Source organism: Hyaena hyaena, unplaced genomic scaffold (assembly GCF_003009895.1).
Source record: "Hyaena hyaena isolate Hyena2069 unplaced genomic scaffold, ASM300989v1 scaffold_1027, whole genome shotgun sequence".
NCBI lineage: Eukaryota > Metazoa > Chordata > Mammalia > Carnivora > Hyaenidae > Hyaena > Hyaena hyaena.
This window is the reverse complement of record NW_024081658.1, coordinates 59,854-85,538: the sequence shown is the minus strand read 5'-3', so window position 1 is coordinate 85,538 and position 25,685 is coordinate 59,854. Positions and strand designations below refer to the sequence as shown.

Here is a 25,685-nt window from a genome sequence, read left to right as displayed (position 1 = left end):
TCAACATTAAGGATGACCGATATCTGTGGCTACACATCTATTCATATATTGGGGTAAAACACAATGAAGGAGAGTGATCAAAGACTGAGAATTTTCATACATGATTGTTAATTTAGTATTATCAAATTGACAATAAAACACAGATTCCTCTTTGTTTCAGCTACTATTAAAAAAATATTCCTAAAGTTATATTCCTAAGATGTTTTACTACCTCAGATTGATGGAAATTAAATCTTTCAAAGTGAAGATTTTGTGGAATTAAACAGTAGCACTGAACCAGTAGAAAGGCAGCTCTTTCTCCAAGACTAGATTCAGTGGAGTCTTAGACCACACACCATTTAGCAAGACTGTCACTAAATTGGAACACTACTATACCTATCACTTTTCTTCTCATTCCACAACTAATAATGCAGCCAACACTGTATACTCAAGTGCTTCAATCACCTGGATTCTAAGGTTTTAAACTTCTTCCACTTTATCTTTTAACACAGTAAGTAATTTCTTACACAGTCTCTCCCATCTATTCTTTGTTTCTTCAGATTTCATGTTTGGGCCATTGTGTAGAGATGAAAATAAGACCGCAAGACACGAAAAGCATTGTATGGTTACTGAGTATGCGACAACTTCATCCTGCTGGGTAGAGGAGATAATTTAAGAGAACAAAGCACAAGAAGTGGCTATTTTCAGGATTTCTTCATTTCTAGTACTTTTGAACACTTATTTTAGACAGCAAAGAAACATGGATGTACAGGCAAAATTTGGGGAGCTGTGAGGGGATGGATGGTTCTTCCTATACCTGTAAGAAGGTCTGTTCCATTGTGAGCAAGCAGCTTGCCTATAGAATCACGGCCCTACAGAAAATCTCAATCAAATGATTGCTTATTGTGTCAACAAGCACATGTATGAGCACAGACAGTACCTCATTGTGTGTGTGTGTGTGTGTGTGGTTTCTGTAGTTAAGAAGCTATCACAAGGTGCACCTGGGTGACTCAGCATCCAACTCTTGATTTTAGCTCAGGTCATGATCTCATGGTTTGTGGGTTTGAGCCCTATGTCATCAGGCTCTACACCAGCCATGGAGCCTGCTTAAGATTCTCTCCCTCCCTTACCCTCTGCCCCTCTACAACCCACATGCATGCTCGCTCGCTCTCTCTCAAAATAAAAAATAATAAAATTTAAAAATTAAAAAAAAGCTGTTATGAAAGTACAGGTCAAACCACATAAAACTGTCAGCTTTCTAGGTTAAAAATAGTAAAATATCAACATTTTTATATAGTTCAACTTACATTAAAAATAAAGCTGCAGATTCAATAAATATATTTAACATAAAGGTTTGTAAGTGGCTACTGGCATCAAAATTATGACAAAATTTGTTAAATCCTTCTTTGCAATTTTGTATCTCGATATTCATGTACTGAGTTGTTTGCTGGCAAATCTTTAATACTAACTTTGGTGATCAAAGTCCCCACAGTAAAGGTAACCACATTAAAATAAAATTTTAGGCTGGGTATAGAAACAGTAACCCAACTGCCTATCAGTTTTTGACCCTCGACAGACAAACAAGTTCCTCACCATCACACACACACACACACACACACACACACACACACGCTCCTAATTGTCACCTTTGGGGAAAAAAGTGTAAAGCATCCAACTTATAAATGGTAGTCTAGTTCCAATGATAACACTTTAAAATATCACCTATTACATTTGGATTAAAGGTAAAAATGAAGTAGTTTCTCTTTCCTAATTATGTTCTTTGCTCTGTTTTAATCTTTTGTGTAAGTAAATTCTAGATTTGACATGAGAAGGTACCACATTAAAAAGTCTTCAACTTACATACCTATTTCAAACAAAAATTCTTTTAGTTGAGAAATTTCAGTAAGAGGAAGCCATCATGCTAGTATCATAAAGTCAATAATTTCAATACGGAAAACCTACGAACCATGTGACGGACTATATACATTTTATGTTACTGAGAGCAAATTAATCACAATAATTTGATGATATAAGTATTCAGCTTTGCTAGTGAATAAAATAATCAATCTACAATTTCTGTCTTCATTTAAGGAGTGGAAAAAACAAAGAAGAGATTATCTTTGCTAATTCAGTCAAATAAATAAAAGTATCCCCTAAATCTTAGTCATTTTCCATGGTGAAAAACCTAATTCAATGAAAAACACACACACTGCTCCAATTTTAGACAAGAAAGCTAAAGATAACCATGGTGGTTCATGACTCAAGCAGAAATTTATGGCAGAAACAAAAGAGTTCATAGAAAGCCTCAGGAAATTACAGAGAAAACCTGAGTGATGCTCATTCTAACAATTTCCAGAGGTCACCCTTAGTTCCTAGTATCATTTATTTCTTTGGTTTGGCTTTTATCTGGTTTGATATGATTTTTCAATCACTTGATAGATCATTTCGGGGCAAGAGATTTCACTTTAATAGTACCTCTTTTCATCGTCACTGTCTTTTATCTATCTTCTTCTGATCTGCTAGATCACACTATTATCCCTCTATGTTCTCTCCCCCTTCCTAATACCACAATAAAAGAATTCTATTTGACCTTTCCCCACTCATTGCTTACATTTTTCTTTCTCTACAACCTGAAAAATACCTGGCACAATAAGTACCTAGGAACAGTCTGAAGTTCTTCCTGGAAAACCCTTCATAGTTTCTTATTCCTTTTTTGAAAGTTATTTTCACAACACTGCTTGAAATTCACCTCTTTCAGGGAGTCATTCACAAATTCATCAGCATCTGCTCATGTGGGGTTACCTCAGAATATGTTCAGTTTGTACTAGAGAACTTGCTCTTGCTGGTCTGTCTCTCTATAAAAAAGGACTCTTCAATCTCTTGTCAGTATATGTTCTTCTACTTGGGAAAATAATTAACACTGTGCCTAAAACAGCCTTCTACTCACAACATATACTCAAAATAACACTGATACTTTTCTGAAATTAAATATTATCCACAAACATATCTTTATAGTTTTAAATATCCATAATTTTTTAAAAATTTTAATGTTTATTTTCGAGAGACAGAGCAGTGGAGGGGGAGAGAGAGAGAGAGAGAGAGAGAGAGAGAGAGAGAATCTGAAGCAGGCTCCAGGCTCCACACTGTCAGCACAGAGCCCAATCTGGGGCTCAAATTCACAGACCTCAAGATCGTGACCCGAGCTGAAGTAAGAGGCTTAACTGACTGAGCCACCCAGGTACCCCATAATAATTATAAATATTTAAAGATGCTAAAGTGGATACATGCAGTTAATTCCTAACTCCCCCTTAAAAATAGCAAAGGTGTCTTTTTTTTAGGGGGGTTGTTCGGTTGTTTTTTAAGCATAAGCCTACAAGGACAGAAAGAATGGAAATAAGAAAACACAACAAAACATTAGGAGCTGACAAGGCAAAGAGATGATTAGTAACTGATTCAACAGACTCAATAAATTTGAATTTATTATCTAAATCTAGAAGTAGAAAGTATCTTATCTAAACTAGAAGTAAAGAAAGCCAGACACAACTCATTTATAACAACAACAAAAATCCCTGAAGGCTCAGGAATTGGCAGGACCAATTATCTCTAGAATCAGAGTGAAGATGGAGCTGAAACTACCTTCCAGATGAATATTCTTTTAAGAAGTTTCCCATCCTTCACTCTTTCTGAAGTCCTGCCCCACTTAGCATGGCCACATATTGACCCTCTCCTATTCTGGCAAAATATTAGAAGTTTAGTCTCTAGACTGGGTAAAACAAAGGGTCTCTGGATTGGGTATATGTTACAAGGCTGAACTGTGTCTCCCTCAATTTTCCTATGTTGAAGCTGTAACCCCCGGTACCTCACAATGTGACTGCATTGGGAGGTAAGTTCTTTTAGAAGGTTAAATAAGTGAAAATGAGGTCATTCGTGTGTGTGATCCCTAATACAATATGACTGATGTGCTTGTAAAAAGAGGCAATGAGGGGCACAGACACACAAGGGGAAGACCATGTGAGGATGGCCAGCTATGAGCCAAGGAAAGAAGCTTCAGAAGAAACAACAACTCTACTAACACATTGATCTTGGACTTCTAGCCTCTAGGCTGAGACAATAAATCTGTTAGGGCACCCAGTTTGTGGTACTTTGTTATGGCAGCCCTAGCAAATTAATATAGTATACTAGGCAACAAACAAAGGAAATTACATTTACAGACACCCAGCCTTCTTTTTCCATAAGACTTCTGAAAATTGGGGTGCAAAGTAGGAGACTGTCCACTCTTAAGACTGCAAAATACTGCCACTGAACTGGCAAGGAAGCAATCCATCCATATAGTTAATATTATTGTTAACAAGTCAAACCCAGATGTGCAAAGTTTCTAAGCAGCTTTTAGAGTTCCACCCCCAGAAATGTGGGCAGATAGTCAGGGATCAAAACACATTCAAAGAAAGCATCTAACATGAAAGACAGTCTAAAACAAACAAACTTTGGGGACATAAGTCACACAGGGAGAAGGAAACTCTAAAACTCTGTCAGTAACTCTTAAAAAGATAAGAGAGGCTGTGAAGAACATGATGCTAAAACAAAGGAACAGAAATCAAAAGAGTTCTTAGAAGTTAAAAATACAGAAATGAATAATTCAATAGAAGAACTGAAAGACACAGCTAAAGAAATCACCCAAAATACAGAACAAAAGGACAAAATTGAAAATAAGAGAGAAAAGATGAGCTATTCGGAAGACTTATTTAAAAAGGCTTAAAATAGGAATATTTGTAGATAGCAAAAAACAAACTATGAAGAGAAGAAAAATCAATATTTCCCAGAACTGAAGGTTGTAAGTTTCTATAATGAAAAGATAACATAAAGGATAAAGAGCCAGTATGATAAATGAAAACAGACCCACATTAAGGCATATCATATTGTGAAATTTCAAAACTCTTGGATCGGGGCACCTGGGTGACTCAGTCAGTTAAGCATTTGGCTCTTGGTTTCAACTCAGGTCACAATCTCACAGCATGTGGGTTTGAGCCCTGTGTCAGGCAGACTGCACTGTCAGCTGTACAGCTGGTATGGGATCTTTTCTCTCCCCCCCCCTCAAAATAATAAACTTTAAAAAAAAAAACACCAAATATAGATGATGTCACTATGTGAAAATTCATCCAGTGGAAGACTTATAATATGCATCTCTTTTTATAAATATGTTATACTAAGGTTAAAAACCTAAAAAAACAAAGGAAAAATGGAAATGAATGAAGAAATGAAGAAGGAAATGAATTACATCCTTCAGAGGTAAACTGAGAAAATGGTTTAAATAAGCAGAAAAACAATAAACATATTGTCTTTAATATAAAAAAAGGTTATGTGCATATGAGATATAAACCTAAACTTGTTTTTGCACCTTTTATAAAAAGGAACCTGAAGGAGTGAATGGTTAAACAATAGTCTAAGCACAAGTAGGCTTCCCTTTTCAGGTATCACTACCTAATAACTTTACAATGCCTAAACATTAGTAGAGGCTAAAATTTAATCTCTATTAAAAAAAAAAAAAAAAAGAGTTTTCCAAGCAAGTAAAATCTAAACCAGGCTTACAAGAAATGTTGGAGGGACTTCATTAAGCTGGTAAGAAATGGCACTAATTAGTAACAAGAAAATATAATAAAGTATAAATTTCATTGGTAAAGTTAGCAGATTAATCACTTATAGGGCTAGTATGAAGGTTAATGACAAAAGTGATAAAAAACAACAACTGTAGGTTCAATAATTAAAGTTTACACAGGAAAAAGTTCTTGTTAAATGTAACATCAAAAACATAAAACATGGGGGGGTGGCAGTAAAAATGTAGAGTTGTAGAATGCATTCAAACTTAAGTTATTACCAACTTAAAATAGACCATTACAAGTATAGATTTTTGCATGTAAGCCTCACGCTAACTGTAAAACAAAAACCTATAGTGTATACACTAAAGATAACAAAAAGGAATCTAAGTATAACACTAAGGAAAGTCATCAAATCATAACAGAGGCAAGCAAGAGAAGAAGAAAGGAACAGAAACTATAAAACAATTAACAAGACAGCAAAAAGTACAGAGCTATCAACATATCTAAATGTAAATGGACTATATTCTCTGATCAAAAGACATAGAGTGGCTGAATGGATTAAAAAACAGTACCCATCTGTACACTTCCTACAAGAGACTCACTTCTGATGTAAGGGTACATACAAAAGCAAAGGGATAGAAAAAGATGTTCCATGCAAATGGAAACCCAAAGAAAGTTGTGTTGGCTATACTTCTATCACACAAAATAGACTTCAAAACAAAAACTGTAATCAGAGACAAAGACAGCATTGTAAAATGATAAAGAGGTCAATCCAACAAGAGGATATAACATTTGTAAATATTTATGTACCCAACAGAGGTTAGAGTACCTAAATACATAAAACAAGTATTAATGGGAGAAATTGACAACAGGGTAACAGTAATGGACTTTAATATGCCACTTACACCAGGAAGGAAATTAATAAGGAAACAGTAGTCTTAAATGATACATTAGGCCAAACTGATTTAATAGATATATACTGAACACTCCAACCAAAAGCAATAGAATATGCATTCTTCTCAAGTGCACACAGAACATATGTTAGGCCACAGAACATATTTTAATACATTTAAGATTAAAATAATATCAAACACCTTCTCCAACTATAATAGTATGGGACTAGAAATGAATTACAAGAACAAGAGTGAAAAAGTCACAAATATGTGGAGATTAAACAGCATGCTTGAACAATCAATGGGTTAACAAATAAAAGGAGAAATCAAGAAAACTTTGAGACAAATGAAAAGGAAATACAACATATCAAAATATGGGATACAGCAAAAGCAGTTCTAAGGGGGAATTTCATAGTGCTAAATGCCTACCTCAATAAACAAAAGAATCTTAAATAAACAACCTAACTTCGCATCTCAAGGAACTAGAAGAAGAACAAATGAAGCACTAAGTTAGTAGAAGGAAGAAAACATTAAAGATCAGAGTAGAAATACATGAAACAGAGAGTAAAAACACAATAAAAGAGATCAATGAAACTAAGAATTGGTTCTTCAAAAAGATAAATAAAATGGACTGTTAGCTAGACTCACCACAAAGAAAAAAATTAGGACTCAAATCAATAAAATCAGAAAATAGAAGATGTTACAACTGGTACCACAGAAATGTAAAAGATCATAAAAGAATTCTATGGACAATTATACACCAACAAATTGGATAACCTATGGGATGTATTTAAATTCCTAGAAACATCTAATCTCTCAGGACCTAATCATGAAAAAATAGAAAATCTGAATGAAACAATTACTGCTAAGGACTGAATCAGCAATTTAAAAACCTGCCAACAAACAAAGTTTAGGACCAGACATCTTCACTGGTGAATAATACCAAACATTCAAAGAAAAATTAATACCAATCCTTTACAAACTCTTCCCCAAAAAAGAAAAGTAATGCTTCTTAATTCATTTTACAAGGCTAGTGTTACCTTGATACCAAAACTAGACAAAGACTAGAGAAGAGATGGAAATTACAGGCCAATACCTTGATGAACATAAATGTAAAGATCATCAACAAAACTGATCTGAACAATACACTAAAAGGATTGTACACCATGATAAAGAAGGATTTATTCTAGGGATACAAGAATGGTTCAACATCTACAAATCAATCAATGTGATACACTACATTAACAAGTGATTACCTCAGGAGATGCAGAAAAAACATTTGACAAAATTCAACACTCATTTATAATAAAAACTTTTAACAGAGTGGGTAGAGAGGGAACACACCTCAACATAATAAAGGTTGTTAATGATAAGCTCATAGCTAACATTATATTCAGTGGTAAAAGCTGGTCAGGAACAAGACAAGGATGACTATTCTCACCACTTTTATTCAACATAATATTGGAAGTCCCAGCCAAAGTAATTAGGCAAGAAAAAGATTAAAAAGTATCCTAATTAGAAATGAAGAAGTAAAACTCACTATTTGCAGATGACTTAATATTACATATAAAAAAAACCCTAAAGACTCTACCAAAAAACTGCTAGAAATAATAACTGAAGTTTCAGGATATGCAATCAATATACAAAAAATATGTTGCATTTCTATACACTAATAATGAACTATCAGAAAGAGAAATTGAGAAAACGATCTCATTTACAATTGCATCAAAAAGAATAAAAACCTAGGAAATTAACCAAGGAGATGAAAGATCTGTAGTTGAAAAGTATAAGATCTACATGGAAAAAATTGAAGATGACACAAATGGAAAGAAATACTATGCTCATGAATTGGAAGAATCCATAAATATTGTTAAAATGTCCATTCTACCCAAAGCAACCTACACATTCAATGTAATCACTGTCAAAATACTAACAGCATGTTTCACAGAACTAGAACAAATAATCTTAAAATTTGTATGGAATCACAAAAGAAACTCAAATAACCAAAGCAATCTTAAGAAAGACAAAACTGGAGGTACTACACTCTCAGTTTTCAAATTATTCCACAAAGCTATGGTAAGCAAAATAGTATGGTAGTCATAAAAACAGACATATAGACCAATGCAAGAGAACAGAAAGCCCAGAAATAAACCCACATATATATGTGGTGTAAGACAAAGGAGGAGTGCCTGGGTGGCTCAACTGGTTAAGCATCTGACTTTAGTTCAGGTCATGATCTCACGGTTTGTGAGTTTGAGCCCCACATCCAGCTCTGTGTGGACAGCTCAGAGCCTGAAGCCTGGTTCGGATTCTGTGTCTCCCTCTCTCTCTCTGCCTCTCCCCCGCTCACACTCTGTCTCTCTCAAAAATAAATAAACATTAAATGTTTTTTAAATTTATGACAAAGGAGGCAAGAATATATACAACAGGGAAAGGACAGCCCCTTTAGGTAACTGGTGTTGGGAAAACTGGACAGCCACATGCAAAATAATGAAACTAGATTATTGTCTTACACCATATATGAAAACTAAAGTAGATTAAAAACTTGAATATAAGACCTGCAACAATACACATCTAGAAGAAACCAGATCGTAAGCTACTTGACATTGATCCTGGCAATGATTTTTTGGACTTGACATCAAAGACAACAAAAGCAAAAATTAAGTGGGACACTATATCAAATTAAAAAGCTTCTACAAGGGACACCTGCTCTGGGTCCTCTGTCCCCTTCTCTCTGCCCCTCCCCTGTTCTCTCTCTCTCTCAAAAATAAAATAAGCGTTAAAAAAATTTAAAAAATAAAAAGCTTCTATAAGAATAGAAAACCATCAACAAAATGAAAAGGCAACCTACGGGATGGGAGAAAATATTTGCAAATCATATGTGATAAAGGGTTAATATCCAAAATATACAAAGAACTCATGCACCTCAAAAGCAAAAACATAATCTGATTAAAAAAGAGATTAAAAATCTAAAAATAAAATTTAGAAGACCTAAAGAGACATTTTTCCAAAGAAGTCATACAAATGGCCAACAGGTGCATGAAAAGGTACTCAGTATCACAAATCATCAGGGAAATAAAATCAAAACCACAATGAGTTGTCAACTCACACCTCTGAGAATTGTTATTCTCAAAAACACAAAAATAAGTGTTGGCAAAGATGCAGAGAATAGCATACACTTGTGCACTGTTGGTGGGAATGTAAATTGGTGCAGCCACTCTGGAAAACAGCATGGAGGTTTGTCAAAAAACTAAAAATAGAACTACCATATGATCTAGTATTCCACTTCTGAGTATTTATATGAAGAAAACATAAATATTAATATAAAAAGATACAGGCACCTCCCCATAGCCAAGATATGGAAATAACCTAAGGGTCCACTGATAGACGAATGAATAAATAAGATGTGCTATACACACACACACACACACACACAATGGTATACTATTCAGCTATTTTAAAAAAGAATAAAGGCTTGTCATTTGGACAACATGACTGGACCCTAAGGATATTATGCTAAGTGAAATAAGTCCGACAGAAAGAGACAAATATCGTATGATCTCTTTTATATGTGGAATCTAAAAATCAAAAACAAAAACAAATAAACCCAAGCTCATAGACACAGAAAACAAATCGGTGGCTGTCAGAGGCAGGGGCAGGGGGTGGGCAAAACGGGTGAAGAGAGTTAAAAGGTACAAACTTCCAGCTATAAAATAAATAAATCATGGGGATATAATATACTACACAGTGACTACCAATACAGTAATGAATATTTGAAAGTTACTAAGAAAGTAGATCTTAAAAGAGCTCATCACAACAAAAAGGAAAAAAAAAATTTATGACTGTTGGAAATAGATGTTAACTAGATTTACTGTGATGATCATTTTACAATGTACACAAAAATCGAATCATTACATTATAAACCAGAAACGAGTATATATTATATGCCAATTATACTTCAATAAAAAGAAAAGGGCAGGAGGGACGCCTGGATGGCTCAGCTGGTTAAGCCACTGACTTTGGCTCAGGTCATAATCTCGCAGTTCACAAGACTGAGCCCCACATCGGGCTCTGTGCTGACAGCTCGGAGCCTGAAGCCTCCTTCAGATTCTGCGTCTCCCTCTCTCTCTGCCCCTTTCCCACTTGTATTCTGTCTCACTTTTTCTCAAAATAAATAAATAAATAAACATAAAAAAAATTTTTTTAAAAAGAGGGAAACAGACACCATTTTTTTCAACCTTTTTAAAAAATTTTTTGTAAGTTTATTTATTTATTTATTTTGAGGGAGATAGAGATAGCACAAGTGCGGGAGAGGCAGAGAGAGAGACAATCCCAAGCAGGCTCTGCATCATCAGTGCAGCCTTGAGATCACGACCTGAGCGGAAACCAAAAGACGATGCTTAACTGACTGAGCCACCCAGGCGCCCCTCTTTTCCAGCTTCTTAAAGGGAGATACGACGCTCATCTCAAAATGGGCTTCCAAATTCTGGAACAATTGCACCATTGACAAAATAATTTCATGAACACAGGACTCAAAATAACAGCACAGCATACCTGTATCTTTCTTTGGAATAAATGAATTATGATTCTCTAGGGGGTGACCAAGACGTTTCCAAGAAGTATTCTCTTTTTTCTTTAGGACAATTTCTATTTTTCCCACATTCTCAACAACCCGCACTGAAAAGAAGATAAATTCCATTTGTATTCACTGAAACTAAATATAACACATTATTTTAAAATCAATCTTTCTCAAACAACACAAATGTCCTGATCTGATAGAAATAACAAGGATCACTAGAAAGACTTTGAATACATATCAAAATTGTTTATGCCTTAAATGATGCTAAATCCAGTTTATTTTTTGATTCAAGTTAGCTTCTTTCAAACTAATTTATCAAAGGCCAAACTAGTATGTATTGACAATTTTCATATAAGCTCAAATATAGCCATGGCAAGTAATTAACACATAGCTAAAAATTAAAAAAAAACAAACAAAAAAAAGGAGGGGGCTGACATATAGAAGTTAGTCATTGAATGGATCCATAAGAGCAAATTTATTTATACTCTTAATGTTTCTCATTTGAGATCTCAGATGTTCTTATGAATAAATTCAGTAGGTCAATACTGAGCCTAGTAAACAAAGAAAAAGCCTCACAAATCACTATAAAGTACATAAGAATCTTAAGTAATTAAAAACCTTTTATATTACCTTTTTATTTTTGACTTTTTAAGTTCAGAATATCTGGGTAGAATAGTGAAATATAGACTTTACATACTGATTAGATTTTATGAATTGGATATGCTTTTGAAGACCTAAAGTATATTTCATTTTGTCTTTAGAAACAATCTGTTCTTCCTCACTGTAAACATATAATTCAATAGCAATTTAACAATAACCTTTTAAGATAGATTAGTCAAATACATTCATTTCAATGAGCACTGATTTGAAGCTTAACAAATGTGGAAACATGGTCCTTGACTTTATTTTTTTTGCCTTGACTTTAATTTATAAAATTTACAGAGCTTACTATGTTATACAGGAAAAAAAGAGGGCACAAAATCAGTGTAAAGTACTATGACAGTACTTTAAAACAAGAAATGGCAAATATTTTAATAGTATATATATTTACGGATATGTCTAATGGAATATTCAGCAGTAAAAGAACAAAAAGGAAATCCTTCCATTTGGAGCAAAATAGATGAAGCTGGAGGCCTTATGCTATCTGAAACAAGCCAGACATAGAAGACACTGTATGATATTACTTATACGTAGAATCTTAAAAAAACAAACCAAAAATAGTCATGTACTCATACAAACAGAGAGTAGAATGGCGGTTGCCAAAGGCTAGGGGTAGAGTGTGGGGAGAGGATGATAACAGTATACAAACTTCCAGTTAAGATATTAAGGTCTGAAGATCTAATGTATAACGATGGTGACTACAGTTGATCATACTGTACAATTCCAATTTGCTACGACAATGGAACTTAAGTGTTCTCACACACATACAAACAGTAAATATGTGAGGTGATGGATGTATTAACTCAATTTGGGGAATCCTTTTACAATGTATGCCTATATCAAATCATCATGCAATTCAATATATTATAATTTTGTCAATCATACCTCAATAAAGCTAAAAACAAAGGACAAAAAAACCCCAAGAAACCACCATTCTATGAATCTTCTGTTATTAACAGCTTTGTAAATTCCACATTGTACTTTTATATGTAGCAAAATTCATAATTTAATAAGCTCTGTTAGCATTCCATATTTAAACATATACACCTAAGAAAAATTTGTCTGGTCTAGTATATTTCGACAAGCTTCACGTCAGGAGTAGAGTAGAGATGAGGGAAGGAAGAATGGAAAGAAGACAAGAATTCTTTTCTAAGGAGGGAAAAAGGTAAGGGTAAAGAAATGAACTAAGGGAAAGAAAAAAGGGGAAAAAATCTGAAACAAGAAGAACATATTTATAAACATTAACATATTTGTTTATATAGGAAATATCACATTGTGTTTTGCAATATGTAAATATATGGATGAAAAATAAAACAAATGCTTATTTTTCTCTTCCTTTTCCTCTCTCTCTCTGTCTCCCTGTGTGTGTGTGTGTGTGCACGCATGCATACACATAATTATTTTTTGGTAGCTTACCAGAGAAATCTTCAATTTCATGGCTTAGCTCTAGGAAAGAAAAAGATGTTAGTTAAAATAAAACTTCAATTGATATAGTCTAAGAACACCATGTAAGATCATCCAAATGGTTCTTTTATGCACTATTTCAAATCTCTCAAGGTAAGTAAAACATATTCTGAGAGCCAGGAGAAAGAAACTGTACACAACCAAAATGTCAAAGTATTTAAATACAAATACACTTTTTCAACTTCTCAATTTCTATCCCTATTCAAGAGCAAATACTCAACTGCCCACAAGCAGGTAACCCACACTAGCCCAAAGTATGGTCCCAGACTACCGTTCCTATAGACCAAGATGGGAGCAGGGTGGGGAGGTGTGCAGCACCTGAAGCACGCATGCTCTCGGTGTGAGCACAAGCATGGGTGTGTCTACGGGCTTAGTGCTTCCTTTCTTATTATTCTCTGAGGTTGAATATTCATTCAGTTATTGAAAGAAAATTATTGAGTATGTGTTACCTTCTACGCTTTATGGATACAACAGTTAATCAAAGAAAAAAAACACTGCCCTTATGGAAATCACATCCCAGTAGGGGGAGATACAAGAAATATTTTCACAGACATCTGCTGTAAACTTCACTGTGTTAACATGACTATCGGGAACTTACAATTCTGCATTAGTTTAGTCCTTCCAATCCAACATCATCATTCAAGAGTATTTATGCACTATTTTGGGATGAAAAATATGAGTATTTTTCACTGTGGAATTTTTGTTTCTTTTGTATTGTGTGCTACAATATTGTTAGCTACAGTGTGAACAAAATAGCCATAAAGTATTTGAAACATAATAAGATGGTGACAAGGAGGTTTTACTTAAAGAAAAATCCGGCAGTGCTAATGAGTAATGCATACTTTTCTAGATATCGGAGTGTTTGATTAAAACTCTTCCCCAAGAGTCAATATACATTAGGTCTCATGCTAAGAAAAAATAGGACAGGTTATTATTTCTAGAAGAAAAGTTTAAGGTTCCAGTTTAATTAATCTATTGAATGGAGAAAATAGGAAAGAAAAAACTTTTTTCTACTCTTTTGTTTTAAAGTTTATTTTAGAGAGACAGAGCACGAGCGGGGAAGGGGCAGAGAGAGAGGGAAACAGAATTTGAAACAGGCTTCAGGCTCCGAGCTGTCAGCACAGAGCCCAATGCGTGTCTTGAACCAACGATCCATGAGATCATGACCTGAGCTGAAGTTGGACACTTAACAAACTGAGCCACTCAGGCACCCCAAAATATTTTTCTACTCTGATCAAATTCAGGACTGAAGGTACTTCATTCAAACAGTAAAGCACTGTGCAGAATCCTGAGTCAGTCAAGGTCTGGATAATCAGTCTTTGGCAAAAGTAAATGATACGTTCTTCATATAAGAATGCCTGCTTAGGGGTGCCTGGGTGGCTCACTCGGTTAAATGCCTGACTTAGGCTCAGGTCACAATCTCACGGTTTGTGAGTTTGAGCCCTGCGTCGGGTTCTGTGCTGACAGCTCAGAGCCTGGAGCTTGCTTTGGATTCTGTGTCTCCCTCACTTTGTGCCCCTCCCCTGCTCACGCTCTGTCTCTCTGTCTCTCAAGAAAAAAAAAAAAGAAAAAACAACTTAACTTTCTTGTTGTATTGTTATTGTTTGTTTCATTTCTATCTTCTAACTAGAATAACATCACCTTCATTGGAGGAGAAAAGGGTGCAATCGTAGAGGCATTATGGGTGAAACATGGATTAAGAATCTGGCATCTTTGGGGTGTCTGGGTGGCTCAGTTAAGCATTCGACTTCAGCTCAGGTCATGATCTGATGGTTCTGGAATTCGAGCCCCACATCAGCCTTTGTGCTGACAAACAGCTCAGAGCCTGAAGCCTCCTTTGGACTATGACTCCCACTGTCTCTCCACTCCTCCCCGCTCACGCTTTGTCTCTCAAAAAATAAACAGATGTTAAAAAAATTTTTTTTTTTAAATCCGGCATCTTTGATTCCAGATTTTAGTCCTGGTCTCTTCCTTCTGATCTCTAATTTCTCAAAGCAGACAGAAGTGAACTGTAGGGTTGATCTCTGGTTATGAAGGAACAGGCAGCTGAGGGACACAATGCAACCTCACAGTCCACACTGTTTTGGTGCCGCCTCACACTTCCCGTGGTAGAGCTGGCAAAAAAACAGGCCAATGGAACAAGCACTTAGTGATAGTGGCTTACTAGGCGCATGGGACAGGTCTCCAGAGATTTGTTTGCAGGTATCAAATAAAAGACATTTAACAAAGCCAGGGCAACAAATATTTCATATTATTGCTGACTTTGGCTGCACTCAATTGTTTAAACTTGGGAAAGGTGAGGTCAGGCTGCTATTTGCTAGCACTGTTATTAGTATAAAGAAAAAGCAGAAGAAATTAATCAAACCAAAATGACAATATCAGATAAAATATTATTGCTACCTAGACTGTAGACCAAGTTATTGCCAAAATTAAAGGAAACTGGAGTTGTTTCCATTAATAATGAATAAATTACTTACCAATATGTATAATATATGAATAATCCTTGATAAGGGTTTCTGCTCTAAAGGAATCATCCTGATGATCAACTATAACTGAGTCTAGATTAATATCCTTAAACAGAAAGCAGAAAGAAAAAGATTAAAACATAAAATTTTCCCCAAATTTCTACAACTACTATACTTTTAAGATGATCTGTGATGTTCACATGGAATTTATTTATTGTTATTTATGTCTCCACACTGTCATTGCAGAGCCGTACGTGGTGCTTGAAATCACAACATCATGAGATCATGACCTGAGCTGAGATCAAGAGTCAGACGCTTAACTGACTGAGCCATCCAGGAGCCCCTCATATGGCATTTCTTTACAGAACCCACAAGGTGAATAAACATTATTCCTGTTTTTCCTCTCTCAGACAACCTAGTTCTCCTTCAAAGCACATACTGCAATTTTAATTATATATTTCTTTCTGCTTAATATCTACCTCATCCACTCATCTCTAAGCTCTGAATGCATGGGACTATCAATACTGCCTGGTACCTAGTAAGTGCTCAGTAAATATTTGTTGAATAAATACTCTGGAAAAAAATTAGAATGAGACCAGAAATCAAGATATGTATATTCATTTTAGTCTTTTTACTAATGCGTGATGCTGGGCAAATTACACAACCTCTTGACTTCAGCTTATAAGAAAATGTAACATATAAAATTTTACTAACAAATTTCTAGATAGCTCTAATTTCTACATAGTCTTGGTACAAGTTATTTTGGCACCCATCATTTATACCATACAATGAACACATTATTCCACATAGAAATCTTTCTCCTTCCCTTAGTCATTCATCCTCTGTGTCTCACTGACATTACCAATGGGAGCAGACTCCAACCTCCCTAGGCCGTGCCCTCTTGGTTTTAGACTGCGTGATGAGGGGACAATGAAAGGGAGTGGAAGTGGTTCAAGCAGTGCCTCTGGCCCTCTTGGCTGTATCGGGCAGATTATCGTCACTCCTGCAGAATGTCACATCATGCTGCAACGATCAGAGGAACTCACAGCTCATATGTGGTTCTGCTACTATAGGAGTAGCACGCATTCTCAGAAAGCCCTAGCTGCCAGAACCTGTCTTTAAATTTACATGGTTCCTCCAGTGTGGGAACCTTGCCAGTTGCTGACAGATGTGTTTGCAGTTATCTATGTATTGATCTGATTTCTCAGATGTAAGCTCCATGAAAGCCAAGTATTTATACACCTAGCCCATCATTAGATCCCTGAATTCTAATATTGTGCTGCAAATAAAGCAGAAGTTCAGTACGTACTTAGTAAATAATTAACCCCATAATTTTAGTTTCAAGAGGGTGTCTGAATCCCATTAGTGGTTTAAGCACACTAAACCACAGTATCATAGTCTCTACTGTTTAATTCCAATTTATGCACAAGAAATTAGTTCTCACAATGAAGTTAACTGGGATTCTCATTTTTGTTATCCATGCTTACATACACACACACACACACGGAAAAGTACATAAAATACTTCTTAGTCTAGCTTTTTTAAAGAGGCTATTGCATGGCTGTTAAGAGTGTATACTCAGGAGCCAGACTGCTTGGGTTCAAAATGCTACTTACTGCGTAACATTGGGTAAATTACTTAATCTTTCTGTTTTCCCCATGTATAAAATAGGGATAACAGAAGGATCTACCCCATGGAGTTTCTGTGAGTTAATAAGTTAAGAGAAAAGAGTGTTTAGAAAATAGCTAACATTTATTAAGACTTCACTTTTTTTCTGATTTTGAAGACACTGTTTACCTTCTGCTTAGTATATATGACAATGGTCACTAAAGAGTCTGTCTGGAACCAGTCATAGCTATAAAACAGTAAAAGAATGAATAATTATATTAACAACTGTATAATAACACATATTAAATCATTAAATATGCAATTTAAAAATATATATGGCTTAAAAATATGCAATATGACTTAACATAAGTATATAATTTTAAATATACAGCTTAAAATCTAGAGTGAAAAATATATTTCTCTAGGTAAACTTTGTTCTAAATAACAGGAGAGGTGTCTTACAATAGATGGTAATTATTCTAACTTGGATTGAAACAAACAATACCCTTGAAAAGACACTTTTTAGAAAGGCTGCACATTCTATTAAAATCTTTTATCAGAGCAATAACACAACATATTTTCTTACGAAGCATGACAAAATCTACACGCTTATTACCTTCACTCCTCCCTGTCGCAAATATATTATTAGACAAAATATTAATTCATCAAGGTCTTTTAATTGTTCAACAGTAAAACCTTGGGTAAAACAAAGTCTTCTGTTTTGTAATAGCTGTTCATCAAACTGACACTGCTTTTGCACTTAGTATGAACATAAGGACACCCAGAGGTAAACATAGGGGAGGTTTCCTTATGCCCGTAAGTTAAAACTGTATACGAAATACTTTAATAAATTTAACAAATATAGCAGGATGCTGCTATCATATTATAGACTGGAGGTGGGGAGAAGGAAAGAGAAAACATTTCAAAGAACACATATAACCCTGAGGGCATTTGAAATGTTAACATTAAAAAAAATACATATGGATTGTATAATTTACTAAGTTGCTGTGCAATACTTTTGAAGGATTTCCATGAAAAATTATAAACAAACTAAATATATGAAAGACAATGTAGCTGAATAAATTATGGTATGGTCATAAGATGGAAGACAGACAAAAAAATGCTTTTGCAGAATATTTAATGACATGGGAAACTGCTCATAGAATACATTGCAATGCCAGTATTATCAAAATAGAATAATACGGAAATAGGTATTATATGAATCAAACTCGGTGGAATAGACCAAATATTAAGTATACATCCAGAGTTGATACATTACAACTGCTTTCATCACTGCCTTTTCTATTTCTCTTTATTTTCCAAGTTTTCCACCATCAATGTATATTTATCAGGAAAATATTTTTGAATAGTGTTTGAAGTCAAAATATTTTTAAAAAATTTTAACTTAAAGTTTTTTAAACACAAAGATTTAAACACACAAGTGTTTAAAATGGATCAAACTTTAGTTATACTAAAAATTCATGTATAAAGAAAACAGTTCATTCTCCAACAATGCCTGATAAATGGGACACTACAGTTCTAGTGTCAAACAAGCATGATTAATACAGTAAGCAATAACTCAAACTCAGAGGTGTTTATTTTTTTTAATGTGTATATTTTGGTGTAGAACTAACTTAGCTTTTAAAAAATACAACAAGAATGCATACCTTGGAGAACTACGACCTTCTTTGGCAAGTGTATCTGTCACTTGGCTCTTGGGAAGCATGCCTTCACAAAGAAAAACAAAACACCTACTGTTCATCTAGATAGCATTTTTTCTTCTTCTTTTTCATAGACTTATTAAAATGTTATAAAAGGATACAAATCATAGATGTACAAAAACATAACCTGTAACCAGCACCTACCCTATGCCCCCTTCCAATCACCATTCCTCCCCAACGATAACCATTATTCTGACTTCTGGCATCCTTAGATTTTGCCTGTATTTGACCGTTATAAAAATGGAATCATACGATATGTTCTCTTTTGGTCTGTGGCTTTTTTTTTGTTCGGCATTATGTCAAATAAGCATGACTGATAGTAAGCAATAAATCAAACCGTGAGGTTCCTGAAATTTTACCCATGCTGTTGAACGCATCAGTAGTTTATATTTATACTACATTGTATAAATATATGAGAGTTTTATACATTCTCCTGTTGCTGGACATTGGTTGTTTGCAGTCTGGGGCTATTATACATAAACAGCCCCTGTTATAAATATTCTGTATACATACATGCACATTCTAAAAGAACATATATCTCCATTTCTGTAAGTATACAAGACATGTGTAGATTCGGCTTTACTGGCTGCTGCTCAACAATTTCCCAAAGTGGTTGTACCAATTTATATTTTATACAGGAATGTCTGAGGGTTCCAGTCCCTCCACAACCTCACTGAGATCATTCCTGTAGGCATGCAGCAACACAGCATTTTAAAAGCCCACTAAACCTGTGGTTTGCAGTTGAGAACTCAGAGATGTGGAAGAACTCTGGACATTCTGTAAGCATTCTGTATTTCCCTCCCACAACAGGAATGCGCGGTTTGTATCCGGAAGGTTTGGTTTGGAAAAAAAGAGGTCTGCTGGTAAAAGACTTTTGCAAATCACTACAACAATTACATTTCTATTCCTCAAACTGCACAGGAACACATATAATATGGGGCACCTGGGTGGCTCAGTCTGTTAAGTATCCGACTTAGGCTCAGGTCATTATCTCACAGTTCATGGGTTCAAACCTCTGGTAAGGCTCTGTGCTGACAGCTCAGAGCCTGGATCCTACTTCAGATTCTGTGTCTCCCTCTCTCTCTGCCTCTCCCCCATTTGCATGTGCTCTCTCTCGCTCTCTCTCTTTCTCTCTCTCACAAAAATAAACATTTTTTTTAAACTTTAAAAAAAAGTCACAGTAATATAAGGTCAGAGAGGAGAGGCATCTTAGAGACAAACTAGTGTAGAGGTTTTAGGATTCTTTCTAGCCATAGAAGCTTCTATTTAAATCCAACTTAATTGCAAGCACAAGATATCAAACAGCCATATTTTGGGGCTGATCATGAGCCCTGAGCCCAGGTCTTATTCACTCAGTTTCCATCTCTTCCTACACAACTCTACAAAACACAATTAATTTTCAGATAAACAAAGGAAGTCTCAAAGATGTGACATAACAAAGCCAAAGTTATGAACTAACTAGGAGTGAATCCTAAAGAATGCTCTATCATAAAACTAAAAGTATAACAACAGCACTGTAATAATGAAAATGTATTTTTATCTCAAATGACAAAATATAAGAAAAGATAACCTTAGTAAATTATTTGAAAAATCACTTAAAAGATATTTCACTAAGAGATTAATGTCATTTATCATTTGGAGGCCTCCTACAAATGCATCACAATCTAAGAATTTGCATAAGAAAAAGCTATCAACAGGATTCATGGATTATTAGTCAATTTGGATCTTATTAGGATCTTATCAGGATCTGATTAGGACCAAGAAATCTAGATTTGAGGTCAGTGTCAGCACTATGATCTTACAGAAACCACCGTTTCTGCTTCCTCAAATTCAAACTAGTAAAGAAATTCGCCCTGCAATTTCATGAGACAGCAAAGGAGACAATTTCTAAACATTCTAAAAAACTATATGTTGTCATACAACTATGACTTTTAAGAACAGAATAATGTCATAGGCTGTGGAATGTGTCTTGATTTCAACATCTGCCAAGCAAAACAAAACATCTTATATATAATATCATTCTTGAAAAGTTGAAGGAATCTGTGGTGAATGAGGGATGGAGGAAAATAATTAAAGTTAGGTGGACTGAATGGACATAATCTTCCCCCAAAGTGCTTCTTGATGACTGTTGTTAATTTGAAGGGATCGGGTCTTCAGTAGAATACCACAACAGTCTATCTCATTCAGGATTTAAAATAGTTATTTGAATAATGACATTGCTGGCAGACAGATGACATCTGCAAATACAAAGACATACCACATAGACTTGAATGAACCAAAATGAGAGCGGCTAATAAACATACATATAAATATTACAATCTTATAGAATCCAAGATCATGATAGATAACAATGCTGGCCAGAACATGTATGGAATGTTAATATTCCATTCTTAAGGCCACCTTGAACCAAGGTAGTAGTTAAATGCAGTACATCCAGAGGAAGGCAACAGGAAAGTAATGGTTCTGGAAGCCATATGTGTTGGGAATGGAAATGCCCAGTGTATCAGTAATTAGTATTTAGGCAAAGGTTTTATGCCGATTATCACAAAACAGTCAATCATCAGATGGAACCCAAGACAGGCTCTTCATTTAATACAGTGCTATACTATCAGACAAAAAGCTTCAGGTGTTAGAGCAAACACTGAAGTCAGTCTGTAATACAGACTATTGTATTCCTCAAGTTAAAAAAGGAAGGGTAACTAATCTGGCAATCTAGCTTGTAACTGAATTTCTGCAACTTTCTTTTGCAAACATGGAGAAAAAAAAACCTATTTCTAAACAGACCTTAAAAAAGTAGTTCAATCAGAGTAGCCCCAAGTATTTCCTAACATTAGGAAATTACTAATTACTGACCACTACACCATATTTACTTTGTTTTTTTGGGGTTTTTTTTGAAGGAGAGGAGGGGAGAATGTCAACCATAATTCTCAGTCATACTGAATGACTGAAGAAACCGGAGCTGCTGAGCCTGGAAAAGAGTAGTTTAATAGGCTATTCAGCATCTGTATGCAAACACTGACATTGAGCTCCATGCCTGAGGGATACGACTCGCTCTGTGTTGCTTCAGAGGGTGGAACTTCTCATCACTATAAATATTCAAGCTGCAAGCAGATATGTTCAGGGATGTTACAGGAGGGACTACTTACTGTAAGAGTAAGGGTGTCTATTTATACAATGGAATACTACATGGCAATGAAAAGAATGAAATCTGGCCATGTGTAGCAACATGGATGGAACTTGAGGGTGTTATGCTGAGCGAAATAAGTCAGGCAGAGAAGGACAGCTACCATATGTTTGCACGTATAGGAGGATTAGGAGGAACTTAACGGAGGACTGTGGGGGAAAATAGTGGGGGAGGGGGAGGGAGGCAAATCATGAGAGACCTTGAATGCTGAGAACAAACTGAGGACTGATGGGGGTGGGGTTAGGGGGAAGGCGGGTGATGGGCATGGAGGAGGGCACTTGTGGGGATGAGCACTGGGTGTTATATGGAAATCAACTTGACAATAAACCATTAAAAAAAACAAAGAGTAATGGCTGGAGTAAGAGATCTATAAAGTTCTGCCAAATCCTCTAAGTTTAGGTAAGTAAAGACATCTTTTGTAAAAAGAGATCCTTCCCCCCCAAAAAATCCAAATACTACCCCCAAATAATTCTATAAAGCAATTCTGTACATGAATCTAATTCATATGAATATGATCCATTTTTTACCATAAATTTACATGACTTACCATTTAAGACTTTCTTTTCTTCACGACAGTCTGTACAGTGATTTAGAAAAGAAAAGTCAGGTAAGAATACTGTAACATCAAAGAGAGTATCAGTTAATATTATATTTGCAGAATAACAGCCCCTTTCTTGAAGAGCTTTCTGTTAAAGTCTAAGAAGAAAAACAAGGCTGCTAAATATATGGTTGATGTTTCGAATAAGGAAGTTTCATCTCTGAAAATTGGTGGGCCATTTCTTCTCCAGGTGTTTGTCTCCCACTTCACTGAGCTTTTACTACTTCTTTGAACACTTTTTCTAATATCTTGGTTAATTTCTTTAGAAAGCATTTAAAAACTCATGTTTTGTTTAGGTTATCACATTCCAAAGTAATCAAAATTATTCAGAATTTATTATATTACACTATAAATAAAATGTTCATGTTAACAATGCAAAGAAAGATACCTTATGTCTTTCTTAATCGAATCTATCTGATTCAATTCACTGAAAAAGATTATTGTTACTCCAAATTTAAATGGCAAAATGACGAAAGTATAAGACTTTCACCTGTATGTACTATGCAATTATTAGTGTTACAACCCAGTAATATTTAACAGGTAATTTCTCTCAGGATGGCAGTCAAATTACAAATCACCAAAAGTGCTACACCATATGGTCAAAATAAAATCCTCAACAAGTTAACAGAGTTAAAAAAGGAGGAGGAGGAGGAGGAGGGGGGAGGAGGAAGAAGGGGAGGGGGGGAGGGGGAGGAGGAGGAGAAGGAGAAGAAAAAAAGAATGAGAAGCCAACAAAATATCTAAGCAGGAAACTGATAGATACCAATTGCTGAGGTGACCTTGTTTTATAGAAAACAAAAACTAAACCACTTAAATGAAGGCTTTCAAGTTTTTTATGTTCTGATTTTCAATCAACCAGGGATAACCACAATTACCTCTGCTTCACTCAACTATCTATCATAAAATAATCATGACTAAGGAGGCCAGATGACTATTCTTTTTATGTTCTTTATTTTATCAAAATAATTTCAAAGCTAAAAGGGATCTTAAAAACATACGGCAAATTACCATCTGATCCCCTCATTAAGACTAAAAGTCAGGGGTCAAGGACTTGAATGAAATCCATAGCTTTTTAGCAACAAAGCCAAGATTAGACTTCATCTCCTCTAAGAGTCAGCATTATGTTTCTTACTATACCATTGCTAGTGGTAATACTTTCTGGAAAGACAAAAGACCTAAAAATCGCTTAAATTATACCTCAGATGACTTTTGCTTATTAAGTGCCAAATAAAAATCTAGTCATTACAGTTTGCAAGGAATTATTGATGTCCCTGCTTGATCACTTACTATCATCAGTGGGTTTCATTTGTCTTTCCTACTTAGTTGTGATTATTTGCTTTATCTTAGAACAAGCAATAAACTCACAGATAAAAGTAAATTAAATCTATTTTTGGTGTACCACATACTTGGCAGTTTGATGAATCTCATTCATCAAGTAAAACAATTTGTTTTTATCTAAGAGGATCACAGTTTTTGAAAAACTGCCCCACATAATTTGTTTCTAGGGAAAAATATATATGTATCTTATATGATTTACTTCCTGCCTGATATGAATTGATTGAATCTGTCAGAACTTTCTGCATCCTACTAAATAGGTCATTTTTTTCTGAATCTTTTTGTTAAATACAAGAAGTACCAGCAGGTAAGTAGATTTTTAGTAGAAAAAAAGGAGATTTTTTTCTACTTAAACGATCTAAAGTACCTTTAAAAACTCTGTTTTTGCAACTCTTTCAAAACACTGACACTTAGAACTAATAAACATATTTTTTATTATTAAGCATATTTACATCTGAATCCTGTTAGTCACATGAGACTGACAAGAAATCTAATGTTCTGTCTAGATCATTAGTTCCATAGTCAAGAGAATCTGTATTTTCTCATAATGTTGGTTAAACTGCATTACTCTTATAAGAACCTCTGCTTTCTGGAGAGATCAGAGTCATTTTGAAAGCCAGCACTGCAATTTATAGACTGCACTCTACTCTTCTGTGGTAAAAGGATTTTCAATTGTGGTCCCCATCTAGTTTACCTCTGTTGGGTGGAGCCACAGGAGGACCCCCACCCCACGATAAAGAGAAAAACTGTTTTATTAGTGTGCTAATTCTTTTAATAAATATTTGTTGATCAGGGGGCCTGGGTGGCTCAGTCAGTTAAGATTCGACTCCTGATTTCGGCTCAGGTCATGATCTCACGGTTTTGGAATTTGATCCCCTGCGCTGAGAGCGTGGAGCCTATTTGGGATTCTCTCTCTTTCCCTCTCTCTCTGCCCTTCCCCTGTGTACGTGCTCTCTCTCTCAAAATAAACAATAAACATTAAAAATAAATATTTGTTGGTCATCATCTTAATAGAAATATTAACATGATATGAAACCATTTTGACAAAAGTTAGGGAAATATGAATATATACTCAGTTTGCTTACGCACCCATAAATTTGGAAGGATCCATAATGAAACTAGTAACATGGTTACCTTTGTGTATACATGGGAGGGGAAACCAGTAGATGGGAGACTGAGGTATGACAAGGACACTTCATATGCTTGAATCATGTGAATGTATTACTTATTCAAATAAATTAAATAAATGGAATTAAAAATAAAATGTTGATACATCCTCTTGAACACATACAATATGATAAATGCATTAAAGGAGGTATGTAGAAAGTAGTCTAGAAGCACAGAATGGGGTATCTCTACTTGGAAGGAATTTGAAAGATTCCATTGAGGAGGTAATATTTTAGCTATGTTTTGACAGTATGCAGGCATTTGTCACTGAGGCCCTGAAGAAAAGCATTCTAGGAAGACAAATGCTGAGCATTAAATTTTCATGTTTTACATTTAACATGTAGCTTACATACCTCATCTTCTCTTCTTATTTCCAAAAGCCGATATCATGTAACCACCAGATAGGAGCTCAGTCTTATTACCAGGGATCTTGTCACA

At 35.1% G+C, this 25,685-nt stretch overlaps 1 protein-coding gene across 2 annotated transcripts in view; it reads right to left on the bottom strand.

Moving 5' to 3' along the window:
* The window catches only part of LOC120223638 (cytochrome b5 reductase 4), a 92,031-nt gene that overhangs the window by 24,001 nt on the left and 42,345 nt on the right, over nt 1–25,685 (bottom strand). Inside the window, exons 5-10 of one of the 2 annotated variants that reach the window (XM_039221821.1) lie at nt 22,695–22,724; nt 18,910–18,970; nt 17,432–17,489; nt 15,647–15,740; nt 13,122–13,151; nt 11,021–11,143 (exon numbers count right to left, since the gene is read on the bottom strand). In XM_039221821.1, the coding sequence (XP_039077752.1) occupies nt 11,021–11,143; nt 13,122–13,151; nt 15,647–15,740; nt 17,432–17,489; nt 18,910–18,970; nt 22,695–22,724 (396 nt within the window). The remainder of the gene's footprint in view (nt 1–11,020; nt 11,144–13,121; nt 13,152–15,646; nt 15,741–17,431; nt 17,490–18,909; nt 18,971–22,694; nt 22,725–25,685) is intronic. The other variant, XM_039221822.1, reaches the window with a different exon arrangement.